The 20,784-nt window shown below is 41.1% G+C and overlaps 1 protein-coding gene across 3 annotated transcripts in view; it reads right to left on the reverse strand.

Moving 5' to 3' along the window:
• myh11a (myosin, heavy chain 11a, smooth muscle) overlaps window positions 1–18,095 on the reverse strand; it is a 28,497-nt gene extending 10,402 nt beyond the window's left edge. For 2 of the 3 annotated variants that reach the window (XM_063884051.1, XM_063884054.1), the window contains exons 1-19: window positions 17,913–18,095; window positions 13,889–14,253; window positions 13,411–13,567; window positions 9,490–9,517; window positions 6,162–6,261; window positions 6,010–6,039; window positions 3,963–4,055; window positions 3,780–3,843; window positions 3,207–3,305; window positions 2,905–3,048; window positions 2,728–2,823; window positions 2,214–2,332; window positions 1,933–2,085; window positions 1,653–1,826; window positions 1,348–1,521; window positions 1,151–1,265; window positions 542–735; window positions 188–309; window positions 15–84 (exon numbers count right to left, since the gene is read on the reverse strand). In XM_063884051.1, the coding sequence (XP_063740121.1) occupies window positions 15–84; window positions 188–309; window positions 542–735; window positions 1,151–1,265; window positions 1,348–1,521; window positions 1,653–1,826; window positions 1,933–2,085; window positions 2,214–2,332; window positions 2,728–2,823; window positions 2,905–3,048; window positions 3,207–3,305; window positions 3,780–3,843; window positions 3,963–4,055; window positions 6,010–6,039; window positions 6,162–6,261; window positions 9,490–9,517; window positions 13,411–13,567; window positions 13,889–14,230 (2,274 nt within the window). In that variant the 5' untranslated portion in view covers window positions 14,231–14,253; window positions 17,913–18,095. The remainder of the gene's footprint in view (window positions 1–14; window positions 85–187; window positions 310–541; window positions 736–1,150; window positions 1,266–1,347; window positions 1,522–1,652; window positions 1,827–1,932; window positions 2,086–2,213; window positions 2,333–2,727; window positions 2,824–2,904; window positions 3,049–3,206; window positions 3,306–3,779; window positions 3,844–3,962; window positions 4,056–6,009; window positions 6,040–6,161; window positions 6,262–9,489; window positions 9,518–13,410; window positions 13,568–13,888; window positions 14,254–17,912) is intronic. The other variant, XM_063884053.1, reaches the window with a different exon arrangement.
• Between the last annotated feature and the right edge of the window lie 2,689 nt (window positions 18,096–20,784).

A 20,784-nucleotide genomic window follows, 5' to 3' on the forward strand; every position in this document is an offset into this window, starting at 1 on the left:
ACGTTTGTGTTTACCATGAGGCAGCAGGCCTGTTTGCCATCCATGAAACCTTTGGGGATAGCGTTTGCAGCCAGGATCTCATAACTATAAGCAAGGAAAAGACACATAGATGCTTAGCATGAAAGGACAAGTTCACTGAAATATTATAAACTTTAGCAACACTTTATAAGTTAGTTATTCTTCTCACCGCTGGCGGAACTCCTGGAATACAATTCTGTTGGGGAATCCTTGTCTGCAGATCCTGATCCCCTCCAGCACGCCGTTACACCGCAGCTGCTCCAGGACCAGGAACGCATCCAGTTTGCCGGCCTGAGGAAAACGCGATTCTAGACTCAGTACTTTGGGTTTACACTCAATACTACATGGATACTGCATCATGTGTATATTTGTATATTTCTATGTTATATAATGTATGTTACTGTTTAAGTATACACTATGTAGCTGCCCTCCTGTGAAATCATATGACTGGAAAAACAAATCCACTAAGATACTGACTTTCTCCTCACTGTGTAAAATGAAAGTGTGATGCACTTTGCTTTACCTTCTTCTCGTGGTTGGGGATGATGCACCTGACGAAGTTGGGCTGGGTGTTGTGCAGTGTGGTCATGAGTTTGGCCAGAGACTCCTTGTAGAGCTGTCCCACCGTGCGGAACATTCCCTTCTTGGTCTTTGAGCCGCTCTGCATGGAGCTGTCTGACATCTTGGCTATCGTGTCGAGACCCACCACTCTGTCCGCTGAAACAGACAACACCTCATTATGTTCACAGAGTGTTTACTCAATAAAAAAGGCTTGAAATGTGCACAGTTTGTTTCAAATTAATCTGAAGGACACAATGTTTTGCTTGGAGGGAACTGAGAGAATCTAGATGGACATAAGTGCAGTGATTGTCTTATCTTTAGTTCATTCATTTCAATGTTGGGACTGTGAAACATATTTATTGTTTGTTATTACCAAAAAGGATGATTCTCAAGTAGAGTAAAGCTACCAGGGCTCATTGTTATTTATATATCTCTTTCTCAGTGATATAACTTGAGAAGCTTCAGAGCAACTCACATGAACATTTGAGAGTACCTGGGGCCCAATCATTGGACACTGTTCTGTTTGATAACTAAGGCAATGTTTGGCAAAAAAAACCCCAGTATATTTTACCATCTTTCCACAGGTCTTGCACAAACTGGCTGGAGGAGTTGTTGAGCAGCGATGTGACGTTGTCGTTCAGAGGGTCCATATTCTTTGTCAGCCAGGCGGAGGCGTTATAGTCCACCTAAAAATCAAAACAACATCAATGTCATTTGAGCTTCACTGAAATTACTCCACCTCAATCTTACTATAAACATCATACTCACCCTCCCAGCATAATGGAACAGGGAAAACTCTGTCTTGCTCTTGAGCTGTTTAGGTTTGGCAAATTTAATATGGTTCCCTTGTGTGTTTGAGAGTTTCTCCACAAAGGAGACATCTGTGGCTTTGGGGAACCAGCACTCTTCGTCCAGTAGGGCCAGGACGCCTGGAGGGTTGTTCTGAACAGAACATGCTTTGATTAGTGATATGACAACATTTTGAATAAAGCCAAATCAAACCAAAGTATCTGCTCTAGGCAGGAAAATCCTCCTTGAGTTGAATGTGCTTTTATCGTTTTACGGCCACTCACCGGCCTCTCGATGAGCTCAATGCAGGGCTGCAGGTCGAGTCCAAAGTCAATGAAGTTCCACTCGATGCCCTCCCTCTGGTACTCCTCCTGCTCCAGGATGAACATGGTGTGGTTGAAGAGCTGCTGCAGCTTCTCGTTGGTGTAGTTGATGCACAGCTGCTCAAATGAGTTGTCCTGTAAAAAACAAAAAACTGACGTGAAGATGTATGTTATAAATAAAAAATGCTTGTGTGTGTTTAGCAAGCCTAACAACAGCTCGCCGATTTCTGACTGTACACACCTCAAAGATCTCAAAGCCGGCGATGTCGAGGATTCCCAGGAAGGAGGCCCCCTGGCGTTTGGTTTTGTCCAGCGCCTTGTTGACTCGGCCAAGGATCCAACGGAAGAGCCGCTCAAACACGGCTTTGGCCAGAGCTTCAATAGCAAAGTCGGCCTAACAAACACACACACAGATAATATGAGAGATCAGAGTGACCAAGTCGACTTAATCTCAGATGTCAACCATAGGAAGTTTTTATTACGTGCGGTATTTGTTTGAATGTTCTTATGGTGGTTAAGTACCTGCTCTTTGGTCTGGGCCTTCTGCACCACCTCTCTGCCCACTTTGATGCGAGGGGTGAGGATGGCCCGGGTGAAGTCTGTCACATTGATGCCCTGCAGATGACACACCTTCTGGGCCGCTAGAGGGAGAAATATATCAACACTTACTACCAAGATACTTTTTACATTAAAAAATAATTATTTAAAAGAAGGTAGAGGTGAATATAGAAATTGGTCGTTAAACGTTTTTAATAATTAAACGTTTTGGTGTCTTCAAAAATAAGTGGATTTGGTTGTATCTTTCTTTATCTTAGAATAGTATATTCAGAAATTGGTCAAATTTGATGTTAACACGTGGTGAGAAATGATACTGTCTAAATTATAAGTTGATTAGTTCTATCGTTCTTTGACCAGATTTTTGTATGCGGAATAAATGTAAATAATGTAACATAAAAATAAGTTGAAGTTGTATCTTGGGAAATCGTTACAAGTGATGGTATAAAGTTTTTAATGGTGAGAAGTTGTGGCGTCTTACCGGTGTTGTCTGGCATGGTGGCCTGCTCCTGGTTCCTCTCTTTCTTGAACTCGATGTTTCCCAGCTGCATGACGGTGGAGCACACCTTCAGGATATCTGTAACACAGGGGAATGACAGTCAGCATCAAAGAGAAACAGCATTAGCCTCCAACAGTTATTAAAAGTCATTTCTGATACCAAGTCTTTCTTCATCGGTGAGGCCCATGATCTGCATGGCCTCCATGGTCTCCTCATACATCTCATCGTCCTGCTGGCCGGGGAGCTGAACGTGACCGGCGCTCAGGAAGCGGTAGCTACCAAAGGGCTCCAGGAGAAGCTCCTCTGAAAATATAACACGTTAAGCAGTTTGTGATTAACTGATTACCTTCTGGGAATTAGTTCTACAACATACAAATGTACAATTAAGCTACATTAACTGTTCAGCAGTAAGTAATATAACTGAGATTATGGAAAAGATGTCGCAGTATGTTGTAACTCACCACGCTGTTTCCCCTGGACACCAGCGATCATGTAGTAGAAGATGTGAAAAGCTCTTTCTGTCTTTGCTTGTCTGATACAGCGAGATTTCTCCAGCAGGTCTGAGAGTTTCAGCTGTTAAAGAATACATATATACACTAAGGAGAGATGAAATACACTTCTGTTCAGCCCCATATGAAGGTCAGTGTTCAATGCCGTTCTGTGTCAAAGCTGCTTCCATCTCTATGACTTGTTCATGATAAAGAAGAGCAATTATCTACAGGTGTCCAGGATATTGGCAGCACACTTTTTAAAGATGTTGTAAGTAATACATCTTTCAAATCTTTTCTTACATTATAATATTCTATTTGAATCTAATATACTATTATGTAAAAACACCCTTTATAATGGCCATACATAGGAAGCATTGTGAAAAAATGAAACGTTAACAAAAAACACAATTAAAGTGATATTGATTTGGTACAAAATATCAAAGATCCTTTTAAAGGCCATAGAAATGCCCTTGTAAATGTGCATTTCTATGTCTCATGTTTTTGTCCCTTTTAAGAACAAAAAGCCCCACACAGACAGGATACAAGTCTCAATGTTGGCTCCAACGATGTAGCCAGTCACATCAAAGTTGATACGGATGAATTTACCCTGTGAGAGAGATGCAGAGAGGAAGTGTTACAGATTGGAAAAATGTGATTAACAAAACTTGCCCTTAAGAATTACATCAGTAACAAAAACAAAACATTCATCTACATTTAAAAACTCACAAATCGGGAGGAGTTGTCATTTTTGATGGTCTTGGCATTTCCGAAGGCCTCCAGGATGGGATTGGCCTGCAGGAGCTGCTTCTCCAGCTCCCCCTGGTGATAACAGTGGCAAACAGAAACACCAGATTATACACTGATCTGTTTACTGGAGGTGGATGTGCAGAAGGTGGTGATGGGTGAAGTGGTTCAGGGTGGATATGGGTCAGGGAAAGTGTTATCACTGATGTGTGAGCGACAAGAGGAAAAAAAGAAACTCAACCTTAACTGATCAGTAATATTCCCAACAAGTACATCCTTCAGTAGCCCCATTATAATATATTCCATTACTGTTTTTCTTTGACTCTCTTCAGTATATCATGTAACACAGACATGTGGCTTCTCCATCAGTGCGTGGAGAGAGTTAACATTGAGGAGATCTACTGGTGTTGATGGGAAAACAGAGAGTAAGGCATAGGAGTGACAACTCTTCTGGTCAGATGAAGAATCTGAATAATGATACCATTACAAAACCTTTGATAAATCCTGCTCCACTCATGTGTGAGACATTTAAAATGGTTCTGATTCACAAACAGCTTTCTGGATGAGATTTGCTTTCAGCGTGACTGCAGGGCCGGCCGGCGGACTGGTGGGTGGAGCTGCAGCTGTAAATGAGGCAGACACCCCGTCTCTGTGCATCCAGCTAATCCAGCTGATCAAAGTGGTCTCTGTCTGACTAACATCAAGGTCAGGCGCTGTAGATCTCTACCTTAAAAACACTCCCTTCTGCTACCATGTAAACGAGCTAACGCCAGGAAGAGGAAAGGGGCCCGACATGGGTTTATGTTGTGATGAAGATGGCAACGGTGATTATAGCGATGATTAATGATGGACATATTTAGACATGTTTCACGTCTCACCAATCTTGATTTTGAGTTCTTACTCAGAGTGCTACATTTTATAAAGGACTTGATTTGTTCTAAAAAAAAGTCTATTAAAGTCTTTTTTTTTATGTAAGGAAAAACAGGAGGGATACAGACCAGCTGAAGAGGAGCAGTTCAGAGTTGGCAGAACAGAGAGGATGGTCTTGTTCATTAAAGTCACTGGGAGAAAGAAGAAGAAAAGAAATAGAGCGAGCAAGAAAGTGAAAGAGAGCTGTTGAGAACGATTGTCCTTCAGGACCTGGTTAAATAAAATGCTAAAGCAGGTAACTAATGAGCAGTTTGATGAGTCAAAATAGTGGTTGAGGAAAAAAGAAAGTGAAAGTAGAGAAATAAGAGAGACCCAATGTTTTCTGCTGGTTGGGCGGGGTCCATGGGAGCCTTGATGTCCTACTGAGGATTGCGTAATGTCTAGGGAAGAGACCCTGAGGCTCGGTGGGGTCAATAGCAATGGATGTTTTGCTTTGACCCACACAGTTATACTTCCAATACCTACACCAGCGCCAGAGCAACACCACAAACCATCAACGTCTATCGAGGGACCCCATCTCACTCAACATGACTGAAGTGCTGGTACAGTCAGGGCAGATGGCAGGTAAGAGGACGAGGAAGAGGGCGGGGGTCGGAGAGGAAGGTGCGGGGGAGTCGGTGTTAAATAAATCAGAACAGGACATGCTCACACTGTGCTCGTTGATCTGTGAGAGACCCTGTCACTGCCAGGGGGGGCTCCTCTATCACCTCCACTGGCAGTGACAGGGTATTCGTAAGAAAAATGTATGACACAAACTCAAACGGGCAAAAAGTTCAGGAGTGTGAACCACTACGCGTCTTCTACTGAACACTTGGTATGTTTAAAAAGAGACCGCGCATCAGTTCTACGATGATGGTCATGCAATGTAAATCAGGTCTAGCTGGGTCAGATACCGAAATGACAATATTAGGGTATACACCGTCTAACTCTAGGACAGTAAGATTTGGGAGCTTGACCCTTGGTGTAAGACAAATGATTACAAACAGATTTTTTCGGGGGGGGGGTAACTCAGTGACACTTCCTTCATGCACGTTTCTAATGTAAGGCACACACAAACACTACACACAAAAACACACTCCGGGCATTCCCCTTTACTCACGTAGGCAAACTGATTGGCTCCTGATTGTTGCTATTTGGAGGGAATTGCAATATAGAGGATTAAACTGGGGTGGTTGCTACACATGTTGAAGAGTGAGGGAACTGGCTGACAGATCCGCTTTGAAACAACATGGTCTGCACACAGATACTTACAGCGCTGCTGTCCTTCTTGCCTTTATGTGAGGAGGCCACAAGAGCCAGATACTGGATGACCTTCTTGGTGTTCTCCGTCTTTCCAGCACCGGACTCTCCACTAGAGAGAAAAAAGGGAGGAGGGGATTAAAAGATGCAGAGGAGAGATAGAGAGAGAGAGCCAGAAGATAAGCAGCACTGACAGGTGCTCGGTTCACACTTCAATAACCCAGTTTAATTGAATGAAAAAGGCTGTCCAAATGTCTGACTCAAAGCAAAATGTTATTGTTCAGTCTGCCTGGCACTACGCACACATCCCCATGTGCCCAGATCCTTTTAACAACTATCACATAAAAATCCACACATATGAATAGAAATAAATCCTCTCTCATTGCTTCCTTTATTTGATAGCAAACTGATAAGATATGGACAGAAAAGGTTGGTGGGGGGAAGTGTATATGAAAATGCAACAGATTCGTATGCACCAGTCCAAGCGTCTTCTAATCTCACTGTCTGCAAGAAGGTGAAAGTGTATCTAAAAAAATGTATTCTTTCAAATAATAAGCTTCCCGTCAGAAGCACAGGAATAATGGCTCAACACTTCAATAAATCAGTGAGTATACAGCTGGAAGGAACACATTATGACATTAACAGAATTATTAGGAGTTAAGTGACCGATACCCTCAATCAAGTTACAATCTAAAAGTGAAAGTTATGCTGACTTTTAAAAAGGCATTAAATAAAACAAACATTTCAAACAGAAGCTAGAACACATTCTTTCCAGAAAAGGTTCCTGGATACTGAGAAAGACAATGTTGAATGATACCAGAGCCACCGGTCCCTCAGTCAGGGGTCCATAAAAGGCATGGGATGCTCCCTGTGTTAGGGTTTGGCAGCCCTGAGAGGAATCTCTGACTCTGTCCTGATCCCGTTTGGTGAGGACATACGGCGTCCAGGCTCCGACTGCAGGAGCTGTGAGTGCTGCTTCAGATTCTCTATTAAACTGTCTCTTTCTGCATGTTCTGCTTACCATCAGCACAGCTTTCCTGAGCATCATAGGAGGATTCAAGATGATTTAGTAGATTACCATATTATCACATTTTGCCAGAGGTCCAATATTGCTAATATTCTAAAGTGTTTTGTATGGTTTTGTGAGATTTCGGGCTTTTCTTCTTATAAATAGATGAATATTTTAAGAATGTTTAAGACTGCTTACAATATAAACTGTATTTTTAGATAATATTCATGGGTCAATTTAAATGAAAGGTTAAGAAACAGAAGTTGTATTTGACTCAAACACCTTCCTCTCAGTCAGTCTGAAAAAGGGAAACCCCTACACTCTGGACAAATAAAAGCCCTCAATTTATACATGTGATGCATTTACCGCCCTCAGCAGGGTCAGACCGGGCTGGGAGTGGGCAACATCCTGCCACTTCATCGCCACTATTTCTATTCCATTCGTCAGAGTTTCACACACGAACAATGAATATTAGAACCAAGGAAACTGGTGACCCTGCTGAGATGAAATGTCAACATCTCCAGAGCGGATTTAGCAGAGTCCCTGCTATTTCCCATGAAAAATTCCTGCTACTGTGTGGAGGTATTTGAAGAAATACAAACACTGCTTGAATGACCTGAACACACATTGGAAAAGCTAGGGCAATCTTATCAAATATTTTATTGTGTGGGAGCAAGTTGTTACAAAAGTATATTTGAATAGTTACTTTGCTGAAACAATCCTTAAATCACCTGGAAATCCCACCACGTGCAGACCAGTGGTGACAAGGCTGATACCTTGCCGCCATGCTTCTCTGATTATCTTTATCTGGTTTGATCTGTCGATACCGAAGCAGTTTACTGGAAACAGGAAATCCCTAAAATTATAGTTACATAAGTCTCCCATGAAAACATATGAACAAAGACTCCTAAACGTCACGCTATACAGATGCAAGGCCTACACGATGGATTGCAGTAAAAACAATACCGCCGAAGAACATACAGGGCAATTAAACATAATGTGTAAACACACACGCAGGACGAGCATGTCACACATGACATTCCATGTATCGCACCAGAAACATTTCTCCCATATAAGGCTCCAGAGTCCAGCCAGACACCAGCTGAAGCTCAAACTGCAATATAGAGCTAGTTTTCACCTCTATTCAATCATATTCCTTGGAAGTTTGTCACCTTAAGAAGTGCTTTGTGTACTTTTCTACCGTTAGCATCCAAGGGTTATCTTCATGTTCACCAGAACTGTAAACAATTGTCTTTCCTGCTCCCAGACAGGAATACATGAAGGAAGAGAGCTTGATAGGTCGAGGAAATGGTCAGAGGAGATCAAAGAATAAGCAGCATCCTGGCCTCTGTAAATGTAGATGAGTCTTAAGGGCAAAGAGTCTTTTCATTCCCTGAACTGGGAGCGCTGGATGCTGGGCAGCAAAATGCTACTGTTTAGTCAGAACTAGTCAGAGAATATATTAAGATATATATTACTTGACACTAATCCTTCAATTAGAATGACAACAAAAATCACTGGAGGTCCATTTAGGGTGCACCATCTCTACTTATTTGATTTATTGCAGGAAAGCCCTCCCATTACAAAGTTACCCTTCTGATGACGTAAGAATGCAGCATGTTTATAGTGTGCGTAGACAGATATAAAAATAGATGGAATGTAGAGTATGTGAGAGTGGAAAGTTAGTTTATGGAGGTCGACCTAAGGGTCAACAGTTCCTAGAAACAGTAGGAAATCCAGAGTCACGAATGATGACCTGGGCACACATAGAGACACTTAAATGGGAAAAGGAAACACACAGTAATTTGTTTTCTATGAATTAAAGTTAAGTTCAGGTCACCCCAAAGATCAAGCCAGACATTAAACAGGTTTCTGGAAGTCAGATAGATGACAAAGTTCTCGATAATTAGTTTGATGAAAAATAAACAAACAAAATGGAGCCAAAACATTTGCAGAGCTAATCTGCTTCTCCCATCAGGACGCAGGGAGCACTTCCGGCCCGGGGCTCTGAGAGGAGAACAAGGCCACAGCCCCTGGGACGGATTCATGCTCATCCAACACGGCTCCGTTTAAATACAACATGCTGCAACATCATCTAAAAGCATTCTGCATCTGGCTAGCAGCACCTTTAATATCAACTGTTACATTATGAATGATTTGAAGTGGGCTGGGTGCTGAGAGACGAGAGATGTGTCTCATTGGCTGAACTCTGTGTTTACACCAGCATTATGTAACTGCTCTTCACGTACACACAGCTTTCCTTGCAGCATCTATATGACGACTAGGAAAAAGATTAAGGAAAGGCGACAAAAGAGAAAGATTTGGACTTACGTGCAGAGAATGGACTGGTCCTCTCGATCTGTAGACACAGAGAAAGTTCATAGTGTTAGGAAGCCCATTCTAAAACACACAGTAGTCACTTGTAAAAGTCGTGTTAAACCAAAGGAACCTGCAAAAACAAAGTGCAAATATGTACTTTTTTATGATGCATTACAAGAGCGTTGACTTTATTTGATTCTTCCTCTTTGCTGGCTGGAGGTGCACAGTCATGCACAATAGCTAAGTACACTACTGTACATACCACATGTGAAACCACAAGCCCTTCTCCAGGAATAAAGATCAATCTTGTGTTAATTTTAAGACACCCGCTGGGAGTCGGTTCAAGGCGCACAGGAGGCTGGATGATTTACGCAGGCTCCAGCCCACTGTGCCTAAACAAACATGTCACTCCCACAAATACTGTGATTTTTAACCATGAAAATCAACTCTTCATGTGCTTTGCAGTGAGTCATCCAAAAATACTCCAGGGAGAATACAGTGAGTCCATGTAAGGCTTTTTTGTAACTGTATCCTTCAACTTAAACCCCTCCTGGGGGAGTACAGGGAGTACTGCTGTGAGAAAAGATAACTTAGCTGTCAGCGTTTGACATGAAATCTCTTAGTAAATTACTCCAGGAAAAGACACAGAGCTATCATTCTTCATCTTCTTAGCATGAAGAGCATCCTTCCTGAGCCGAGTCGTGATTTTCCTGCTGTGATTAACCGCTCTGTGTTACAGTGTGCAGACGGCCAGAAACTGTAAACTAGCACGGATGATGTTTCTGTTTCTCGTTTTTGGCGGCTGTTCCACTGGTTCCATTCCTTACGTACGCACACATAATGCAGCCTGCTCTCTCTCCGTACTGCCTAATTAAGGCAGATGGAGAGAGGGAGGGATGTAGCCGGAGTCGTAAGCTTTTGTAAAACATCCAAAAACAGCACTAAGCCTCGGGCAACAGACTCCCTAGAAAAGAGAAACTTTTAAAATGCTAAGAATATTTGTGTGTCACTGATTGGTTCAGATTCAGTACAGCTCAACATCTGATTACAGGGTGGCGTCAATGTCTCTGTACCACAAGGAGGAAAGTAACTGAGTACATTTACTCAAGTACTGCAATGGAGTAAACATTTGAGGTACTTTTACTTTTATACTACTCAATACTTCTAGCACTTTTTTTAAAATATAAAATATTAGTATTTCCTATGGATTAATCCATCCAACATTATAAGTAACTATACCACGAGTGAGTTAACAGAAAATTAATTGCCAGCAAAATAATTCAAAGTTCCAGCTTCTTCAATCTGAGGATTTGTTGCTTTTCATTTAAAATATTTTAAAACATTTAAATATTTTTGAGGATTTTTCTTGTACTTTGACTCCTAATATTTTAGGTAGCTTTTTCAAAAACCTTTTCAATACTTTTACTTAAGTACCATACTTGACGCACTACTTTTTCTTGAAATGGAGTATTTTGAAGTGTGGTATAATTCTTTTACTCGAGTAAAGAATCTGAACACTTTTCCACAACTGACAAACACATGGGAGCCGAGAGGAACAGCACATCTCATCTGCTGCAGCGAGACTTTTTAAAGGGACAGCCAAACTCCCTGAGGGAATTGCACATTTTTATCTTGGGGACATCAAAGACTGAGGCACAATTTGGGAAATATGGGATCTCTGCCAAGATTGCAGCAGGAAGAATTTCTCAAAGCTTAAGCGAGTTATCTGGAAGTTGCTGTTCTGCACCACTTCCATTCCTACATGTGAACTGTTCAAACTTGAGCTCTCAATGTAGACATCCTGCTTCATTGGGGGCTATTTCATGGGAAACCCCACTAATAAATCAACATTAACATCTCCATGCGGGCCGCAGTGTTTTTCAAACAAAGGCTCAAAGAGGCTAATAGATGTGCAGATTTAGTCTTAACCTTGTGCTAGTTGAATGAAGACTCTTGTGTGCAAAGGCTTATTGGAAGGATTTATATTAAGACCAACCTGAATCTTAAATCTCCTGGATAAAAGTTATTCTTCATTATTCAAGACTCAAATGCATGCTTGTCCGTTAAAAATGATGTTTAAAATGTACACTCCAAAGGTGAATGATCATAACATAGGACCAGCATATTGAAATAACCAGCTCATTTCTTTTCAAAATGTGGGTTACTTAGCAAATCATGTATCCCAGTCTTTGTAACAACTTGACTAAAGAGGTTACACAAATATTTTCATAAAGTCATGTTTTAACTGGACTTTTATGGGATCTTTATTCAGTGTTTGCCTCTATTTTTTCCTTTGCATTTTATTAACCACGAAAAAACTGGATGTGTGGTCCATGCTCTTCAATCAATCAGTTGTCACTTCATATATCATTAGCTGAAGCAAACTTGATTTGTTTAGTCTGAAAAATGCAGCAAATCAAAACATACTCTCTATTTATGTGTGTTCCACATAGTGTTTTGGGAGGTGACAAGCATTCTCTCAAAATCTGCAAGCTGCAGCTGCATGGCTTCTTTTGCAGTGATGAGCTGAAGAAGTGTAATCCAAACACCCACACAAACACCAATAAATCCTCCCCCCTACTTGTTTACTTCTGACACCATGTTTACACACGATAGATGTACCGGTAAAAACAATTATTTCCTGTGTACCGGCCTCGTGGAATTTCGAATTCTCCGATACAATTAGTGACAGTTGCATTCTGAAAGTACTAGAAGGCATTAAGCATGACGTATATTGTTATTGTGCATTATCAAAATACGTTTATAATTACTGGGTCAAATCCTCCATATCATAAGCTGAGCAATTTAGCAGACATATCAGTTTCTCCGTTTGCAGCCGCAGAGATTAAATGGTGTGTTTTTGGAAGATTTCAGAATATCCCCACTTTCTTCAGAGCGCTTTAAACAATTACTTCCTAACTTAACTGTAAGTCCTTTCCAAACATCCTGTTCCATTGGGAGAGTCATCAAACCAAAGCAGAAAAGTACAATCTCAAACTATTTCTCTAAGCCATTTAATTGGAACTGTAATATCTCCTTTCTCGTGGAAGAAAAAAAACCCTTTGTATTAACCCTGACCGAAAGATAAAAAAAACATGGTTAGATTAACTGAATGAGGAAGGGGAGGCTGCTGAAACAGGAAACGTTTTACTGCCCTCCACCCATCTCTCCATCCAGATGTCAACTCCTCTGAGAGATCATCCTCACGTCAACATGAAGTCCAGTGGGCACGACCCCCTGGAAGCACACAAAACGGATTCTATGGGAAACCAGCTGCTCTAAAGACTTATCCCAGAGCCCTTTACTGTAAGCAGAGAGCCCCGCTTTGCCAGGGCCACTATCGTCACCTCTGCAAGACACTGACTCTCAAATAGGCCATAGAATACTTGTTTTTTTCCAAACTCCTTTACCAACTTCTTTGTAATTCATTTACAGCAGAAAGAAGGAACTATAAAGTTAATTTTACAGATCTGCGTCTGAAACCACCAGCCTGACAGCGTTGTGGTTTTATCAGCATGACACAGGCAGAAGTGAGACATTTGACAGCTGATAACACAGCTCACACTAATACAGACTTGACTTGAAAACACAAGAGGCTAGCAGCTTGGTTATGTGTGAAGATGGTCAATGAGTAACAATAGCTCTTGTGCCATCTTTTCATGAGCTAGTTTGATATCATTGATTCATGTACATTTGATCAGTTACTGGGTGATGCAGCTTATACCAGGAAGGCTACCAGTGCCTCATAGAGATCACAAAGCTGGGAACAGGCAAATATTTTCTACTTCTTGTTTATGTGAGTGCCATGTTGCAGAAGCCTTATATTACACACAATATAACCCTGTAAAAGAAAGGACTTCAATCATATTGCTGCTCCATCAGAGGGACATAAGTGGATTTCCTAAAGAGATGGGAGTGCTGGAAACATCATACCTTGCATCATGTTCCTGTAGGCATTATCAGCGATGGCGTAGATATGAGGGGGTACTTCATGTCGTTTCTTCCCTTTGTACATGTCGATGATCTTCTCTGAGTAAATGGGCAGCATTTTATAGGGATTCACCACCACGCAGAACAGGCCGGAGTACGTCTGAGAGAGCAAGAAAGATGAATGTGTGGGGACTCTCGTACATGTTTGTGTTGCATTTCTAGAACTCAGAAGACTTCAACAGGTCAGGGTCAGAAAGCAATGATGAAGACTGAAAAACATTGTATTAATACAGCATTTGGATTCTTCAAGGCTTCAGCCATCTTTGTATCATAATTAAGATTACAACATAAGGTTCAAATTAGAATAAGGGAATACCCCAAATATATATATATAAATACCAACACCTGGGTGTATTTACACAATGTGAGGCAGTGAGTGAATGATAGTGGCAGCATTAAGATGTTTTTACCGTATACTTACATAAATAAGTCCAGAGAAGTACCTCTCGCGGATGTTGTGCAACACGGAGGCTTCGTTCAGGCAGGTGAGCTCGGCCATGTCCTCCACCTTGCTGAACTTGGGCGGGTTCATCTTCTGGATGTCGTCCTTGTTGACCGTCACCTTCTTGGCACTGTCAGCCAGCTCCACCAGCACCTCGTCGCCGTGCTCCTCCTTGATACTGGCCGCCTCGAAGCCATGCCTCTCGGACGGGATCCACACCAGCTTCTTCGCGGACCAGTCAGCCTGAGCCATGGGGCTGTTCAGGAAGTCTTTGTCCACAAAGAGGAACTTCTCGTCATCGGACGGGGCCTTCTTGGACATCTTGGATTGAGGTGGAGGGCCAACTGAAGGAAGAGGAAGGCAGGAAATCAAAAAGAAGGGCAAGAAATTAGTCTCCATTCAGAAAGTTTACATTTGACTAAAAAGGTTCTTATTGTTATTATGGATCTATTTTTGTTACAGCATTTTAGAGAAACACTGCACAAGTCAAACTGTATAACACATGTTAGCTAAGATCTCGGCTGCTAGTTTTCCAATTGTTGAGTAAAAAGAGACAGTTTGTGAGCAGGGTTAACTCAACACGATGAGTTTGATCTCTTGGTATGCTACAAATGCTACTAAAATACTCCCCCCCATGATTGCAACTCAAAGGGTTAACATGTTTCATCCATTGGGGACTTCCAGACTGCACTCATTCTCACAGACCTCCACCCCCTCTCAACCCTACACATTCAGATACACCACAAGGGAGACGGATAAACAATTCAGCTCCCTAATTTAGATAGAAAGATTAAGTCTGGGAAGTTGATTTTAATTAATCAGTAAGGAAGTGCATGTTGTTAACAGAAATATCCTCAAACCGTTAACGTTCACTGGCATTTACTGATACTCAATTACAAGTCAGTGCTTAATTGACAACATCCATGTTTTCCATGTCTTCCACCTCCATCTCTCTCTCTCTCTCTCTCCCCCTGTCTCTCTAGCTGGAGGCTTCGTGCTGTGATGACCATATATGGGCCCCTTCTCTGGAGCATGACTTTTTTTCTGCGGACCTAAACAGCAAGGCAAGTGAACTCCCAAACAAAGCCCATATAGGGAATAGTATGTCTCTTGCTGGCCTCGTCGTTTACTTGAAAATGATAACAGCGAGGCGGAGAGCCTGGGGGGGGGGCCCCGGGGCTTTAACTATCATGCTTCATATGGGACCCTAGTGGCTTTCATTTCGAAATGCTATAGGCAGTGTAAACTATGAACAAGTGTCTGGGACTCAGGCTTGTCTGGGACCTGCAAAGGTGCAGAAATGTATGTGAACCCAACTCCAGTAAAATATTAGTAAACATACAGCATTGAAGCAATTATTTTAAATATGTCACAAGTTTTTTTTATGCAACTAAACAAAATGTGTCCTGTGAGATCCTACTTGTGATCAATATTATGATTGATTGGATGTTCCTCCCACTACTGTGCAGGACCTTAGTGTTCCCTGGATTACAGACTATGAGTCACTCCTGTCCACAGGTTGTTACCCCCTATCCCTCTGTACACTGACACTGGCATACATTTTAATTGAGTGGGATCTATGTAAAAAAGCCAAGTGCCTCCTGAGAAAGCCTATACATGTACCCCAGAGAGCAGCCAAACCAAACTACCCAGGAACTACTGAAATGTATTGCGTAAATATTAACTGGAGACGCTGGCAGACACTTCATATTTGTCAAAAACTGCAGAGCTGGTGGATAAGTCCAGTGAGCTGTGCAAACTTCTGAGGCATCAAGGAAGGGCCCAGCTGATGCTTTGATGATCAAGTATGTCTCCAGATAAAAGTAAACACACTTTTCCTGACACTCCCCCCTGTGATAAAGTATGTGTAGACAATCAAGGCCCTCCTACTCGACCCCTTTAACTCTCCTCACCACCGCGGGTTGATATCTTTGTAAATCCTTTTCATCTCTCTCACTCTCTGTTGTGTTAACAGAACTGAATACTCAGCCAGTGCATGTTGAAGACAGCTTTCTGAAGTGGGGTCACAAGATAGTGATACAAGCTGAGGGAAAAGGTAAAAGAGGCAAAGAAAATCACTAGGGTCGGTTAGCATTATTTTCCATGTCGCTTTAAGTCTTTTATAACTAAGGTGTTCACAGTCTTAGTGAAAAAAGATAATAACCCAAAATAAAAACCCTTTTTAGCACACAATCTGACTGACCTGCTTTAGCTCACTGCAAACTATTAACTCAAAGCAGTATCACATTACTGTAAAGATCATCAAACCCTCCACTATCATTGTTGGCCACGATTCTCAAACACAACGCACCCAGGCTGAAAAAGAAAATGTATACAGATCTACTCTGTGTCCAATAAAAATGACTTTATTTTAGAATCTCTGGTTAAAATGATAATAAACAAGTGGGAATGTCACCCAGGAGACCTCTTTCTATTTGTGGGTGAAGGATGTTGACCTGCAGGGCCTGTGAATGATTTCACTCATTTCCTCTCTTGGATGTTTAACAAACATTCTTCCTGTTATCATCTTCCAAATAATTATTTTTTTCAATGATTAGGATTACAGTATGAACATAATTAATTCATAATGTCACTGAAATAGACTGCTGACACTTGGTTTGTCCCATTAGAGAAAAGCTCCTCATGCAGGCGCATGTCAGTGACAATCTATTTAAATTGAAATATGGAAACCTAGTGAATCTTAAACACATAACTTCCTTCTCTTTGTTTGATTGATGTTTAAAAAAGGTCATAGGTTACAGAACAAGCATTCATTGCCTTGGCATTTTATAACACTGTGAGTATTACTTTGCTTTCTAGGTAGAATACAATGTAGTGAATTAAAATGAGGCTAATGCTTGTGTTCCTTTTATCTAATGAACATTTAATATGAGAATGACAAAGGTAGGCATATGTGGATGTAACCAACAAGTCATTAATGTACAAAATGATGCAGAGAACTCCCTAACTGTCTAACTAACTAGCATTAAATGAAATCACACTATGGTAAAATAAACTGTCAAAACCACCACTGATAGGTTTCATCGGTGTCATGTGAAAACTGTCAGTTCTCATTACAGTGTCTGCATCTTCAGCCACAACTGTTTCAGCAGTATGACAGACAGGCGATTTTAAACAACCATATTTGGAAAACAGGAAACCCCATGGTTAGGGTCGAGTGCATATCTTTACACAGATACTCAAACCTAACTTCCCCTGCTGCAGAGTGGTGCAGCATAGTAGATTACAGTTTAAAACTAGTTCACCTTCCTATACACTTTAAATATAGAAATGCAGCTTTGTTTGAATGAAAGGTATTTATAATCTCATTGCATAATGTACTGCAAACGTGAACACCTGACTAAATGTTCTCACTTTCCTCATTAAGTGACACAAAATACGTGAAGCAAAGTGCTATGAGAGCTGTCAAAAATGTCAGCTGGTAAGCTAAAGCTAACACTTTTCAAAATAGTGGTTAATACCCATGGTGGACCAGGTTCTCAGATATTATACTGATGTAAAAATAATAATACAACAGTGTAGAAATTATTTTTTACAAGTAAACATCCTTCATTCAAAATGTTACTAGAGTAGCTACAACGGAGCTGCATTAGCGTTCTCCAAAGTTACGATTGTCGGAATTCATTGTATTATATGACTGGTTTTGTAATTACTGAGTGTATTGTTTTAATTTTGCAAATGGTTAAGGATGAGATAGCATAACCAAAACATAATATTACATAAACTAAAATTGAAATACTAAAGTAAAGTACATGTATCTCAAAAATGTACAGTACTCGAGTAAATGTACTTAACTGTTCCAGCAATGTTCAATGTTCTAATTTATAATGTTACCGCATAGTACAGGAAAACACCCGGAACTAATGTATCTTTCTTAAACAAAGTTCAAGTTAAAAAGGTGTGAGAGGGGATGGGGTTTGACAAGTGTGCACTGCAGCATCCCGCTCATCCAACGACACGCGAGACAAAAGTATATACTTACATGAGTGAAGAAATGTGTGTTGACGGGAGCTTTGGGTTTGGAAAGTTAGGGTCTGGAGCGGCCGGCGTTGACGAGGTACTCCAAAAACGAACAGTCCAAATGACCCCCGTCAAATTCAGAGTCGTACCATTTAAACAGCGCACTGTTTTACGAGGGTGGAGCTGCACGAGCCGGACCTCCTCCTCCAGCATCTTACAGCAGGCAGCATCTACGAGCGGGGCAGGAGACAGAGGACATGCGCACTGCGGCAACGGCAGGTATGTTGTGAATGAAGAGAAAACTGCTCATGAAATGACAATTCAAAAATTAAAAACTCGATATAATTAAAAGGTAAACAAAGTACCTTATCCATTATCACTGCTCTTAGTGGACTTGCTCTGGCACAAAGACTTTACATTTGTCCTTGTGGTTGTGTTAAGGAGGCTATCAGCACTTTTTTCATGTCAGGCTATCTAACTTCATACTTGAAATCCAACACGTGTATTATTTCCAGATTAAGATTTGACAAAGTGTATAATAAACAGATACAATTACATAAACATGCACATGTGAATGCATCAGTAAAAAAACACCAGAAATATAACGTGCTAATAATATAAAATAGGTTTATACAGTTTATATTAGGAGAGGCACAGGTGTTACTTATAACACTAACGATGAGGTCCATTCAGTGATGACAGAGAGGACGTTAGTATTATTATTTACACCTGTGCATTACGGTCACATGTTCTTTAAGACTAATTAGTATTTCCTCCTTATAGACGAGACTGTTTCCATTTCCCATGTTAGGTCTTGTTTTGCAGTGCTCGTTGTCATACAGTATATCAAATCTCAGTTTAAACATTAGGTATAAAACAAAAAAGGCATCATCTGAGTGAGACACAACAACTAAAACCCAGTAGCAGCGAGCTCCACTCCCACACCCTGTGGTGTTTATAGATTATGCAATCTGCTCCCACTCCTCATAAGGCAAACTGTCCCCAGCACAGGAATCACCCTGTACTGAAAATGCTCCAGAGAGATTCCCCCTGAACATAACTCATATTTTACAAGATGAACTTGTGTGCATAACCAACACATGACTTCCATCTTCACGCACTTCACATTCCACTATCACAAACAGCACTACCCCCCCCACTGCATCCCTCCTGTTACAGCGTCTTCCCAATGGAACTTCCTATATAAGGACACCAATCTATTTGCTCCAATAAATCAAGCTGCTGGTTGGATAGCCCAAGGTCTGTTTTTTGCCAGAGTCTTGGTGTGTGTGCGAGAAACCTGATGACACACCAAAAAAGCAACATGGAGGACCTCAGGGCTCCCTCTCTGGCCAACATCAAGGAGGCGGGATGGCGTTAAGTAAGGAAAAACAAGGGCGGAAAGACTCAGGGAGGAACAGGGTGAGAGACAACGCAGGGGGAGGGATGAAGAACGAGACGAGGAGGAGGAGGAGGAGGAGGAGGAGGAGGAGGAGGAGGAGGAGGAGGAGGAGAGAGGGAGACAAAGTAGCAGATACACTGAACAGAGAGGGTGCAGTGTGTGCCATATAAGGACAGTGGGGTCTGTATGGAATCTCGGCTGCTTTCTGTGTAACTTAGAAAGTCTAGTGCAGGCAAGCACCCCGAGCCCCAGTGACTAAATATGGTCCAGCAGCAACAGCATTGTTCACACAAACAAGGTTGTTTCTCTACCTGCAAGTGAGCTGGGGGACATTAACTTGGTTTATGGTTCTGGCTTATCAATATATAGTACTCCAAAGCGACAAGGGAATATGCTGTCTGAGAAGAAGACTAGGTTTCTCTTACTTTAGTGTGAAAGATGCAATTAGAGTTTCCTGCTTTGATCTGGTAAAGGGGAAACACTACAGGGGTGAGGGTAACATTTAAAAAACAGATAATACCATGAAACTTTAAGTTTTCAATTATTAAATATGTGTTAATGCATACAATAAGCTAGTAGACATAAGGGTCAAAGAATTTTACACAGGGAGTTTTATAGATGTTTTATTACACAATTAATCAGAAAATACTCAGAACCGTCTTAATAAAACTATTTTCCACTGAAATTTAATCTAAATCAGGCTATGATATATAAACAAACCCCTCAGTGAAAACTTTTGGAATATAGATAGCAGTGAAACTGTCAAGTGGGGTGTGTGAAAGTGCTACTTAAATAGATATTTCTGGCTAAGAATATGAGAAAATACAAATTCTGATAAGCGGCCTCAGAGGATATGTATTGTAAAATTCCTTACATTTTGCATGACTCTATAAGGGAATAGATACAACCACCAAACTTCCCCCCCTAATTACTGACATTAAACAATCTAATGTTATATTGCACGTTTCCTGAAATGCTGAAATGTGCAAACAGTATGAGGCATTATCTAATGTTTATTTTGTGTAATGTTTGGGGAAAGCTATGTAGAAATCGTAAGATGCAAAGCAGTGTGAATTTTTGATGTTTTCTATTCTGATCTATTGTGATTGATCAACCACTGAGAGATATCCAGCCCCTTAACCTATCACGTACAATGTGTTGAAGCGCTAGCCAATAGAGGCAAGTTTTACATTGTGATGTCAGTATGATACAGAGTTAAACAAAGGAGTCCAATGGAGGTGTTTAAGGCAGGGGGAGAAACTCCCTTTGGAGGGAACTTTGAGATATTAGCCTTTGCAGACCATTAACATGAACAAAAAACTTGGAACCCACTAAGGGAAAAAACCCCAAAAAGCAAAATAGAACCCCTTTACTTGCAGTTTTTTTTCTGCATTGCACTAAACCTTATGTCAATGCATTGCTCTCTAATCTCTGCACAGATATAACAGGATCATTATTCTATGACCGTGTTCAGAGAAAAGGTCACTACTCT

This window comes from Eleginops maclovinus, chromosome 5, assembly GCF_036324505.1.
Source record: "Eleginops maclovinus isolate JMC-PN-2008 ecotype Puerto Natales chromosome 5, JC_Emac_rtc_rv5, whole genome shotgun sequence".
Lineage (NCBI taxonomy): Eukaryota > Metazoa > Chordata > Actinopteri > Perciformes > Eleginopidae > Eleginops > Eleginops maclovinus.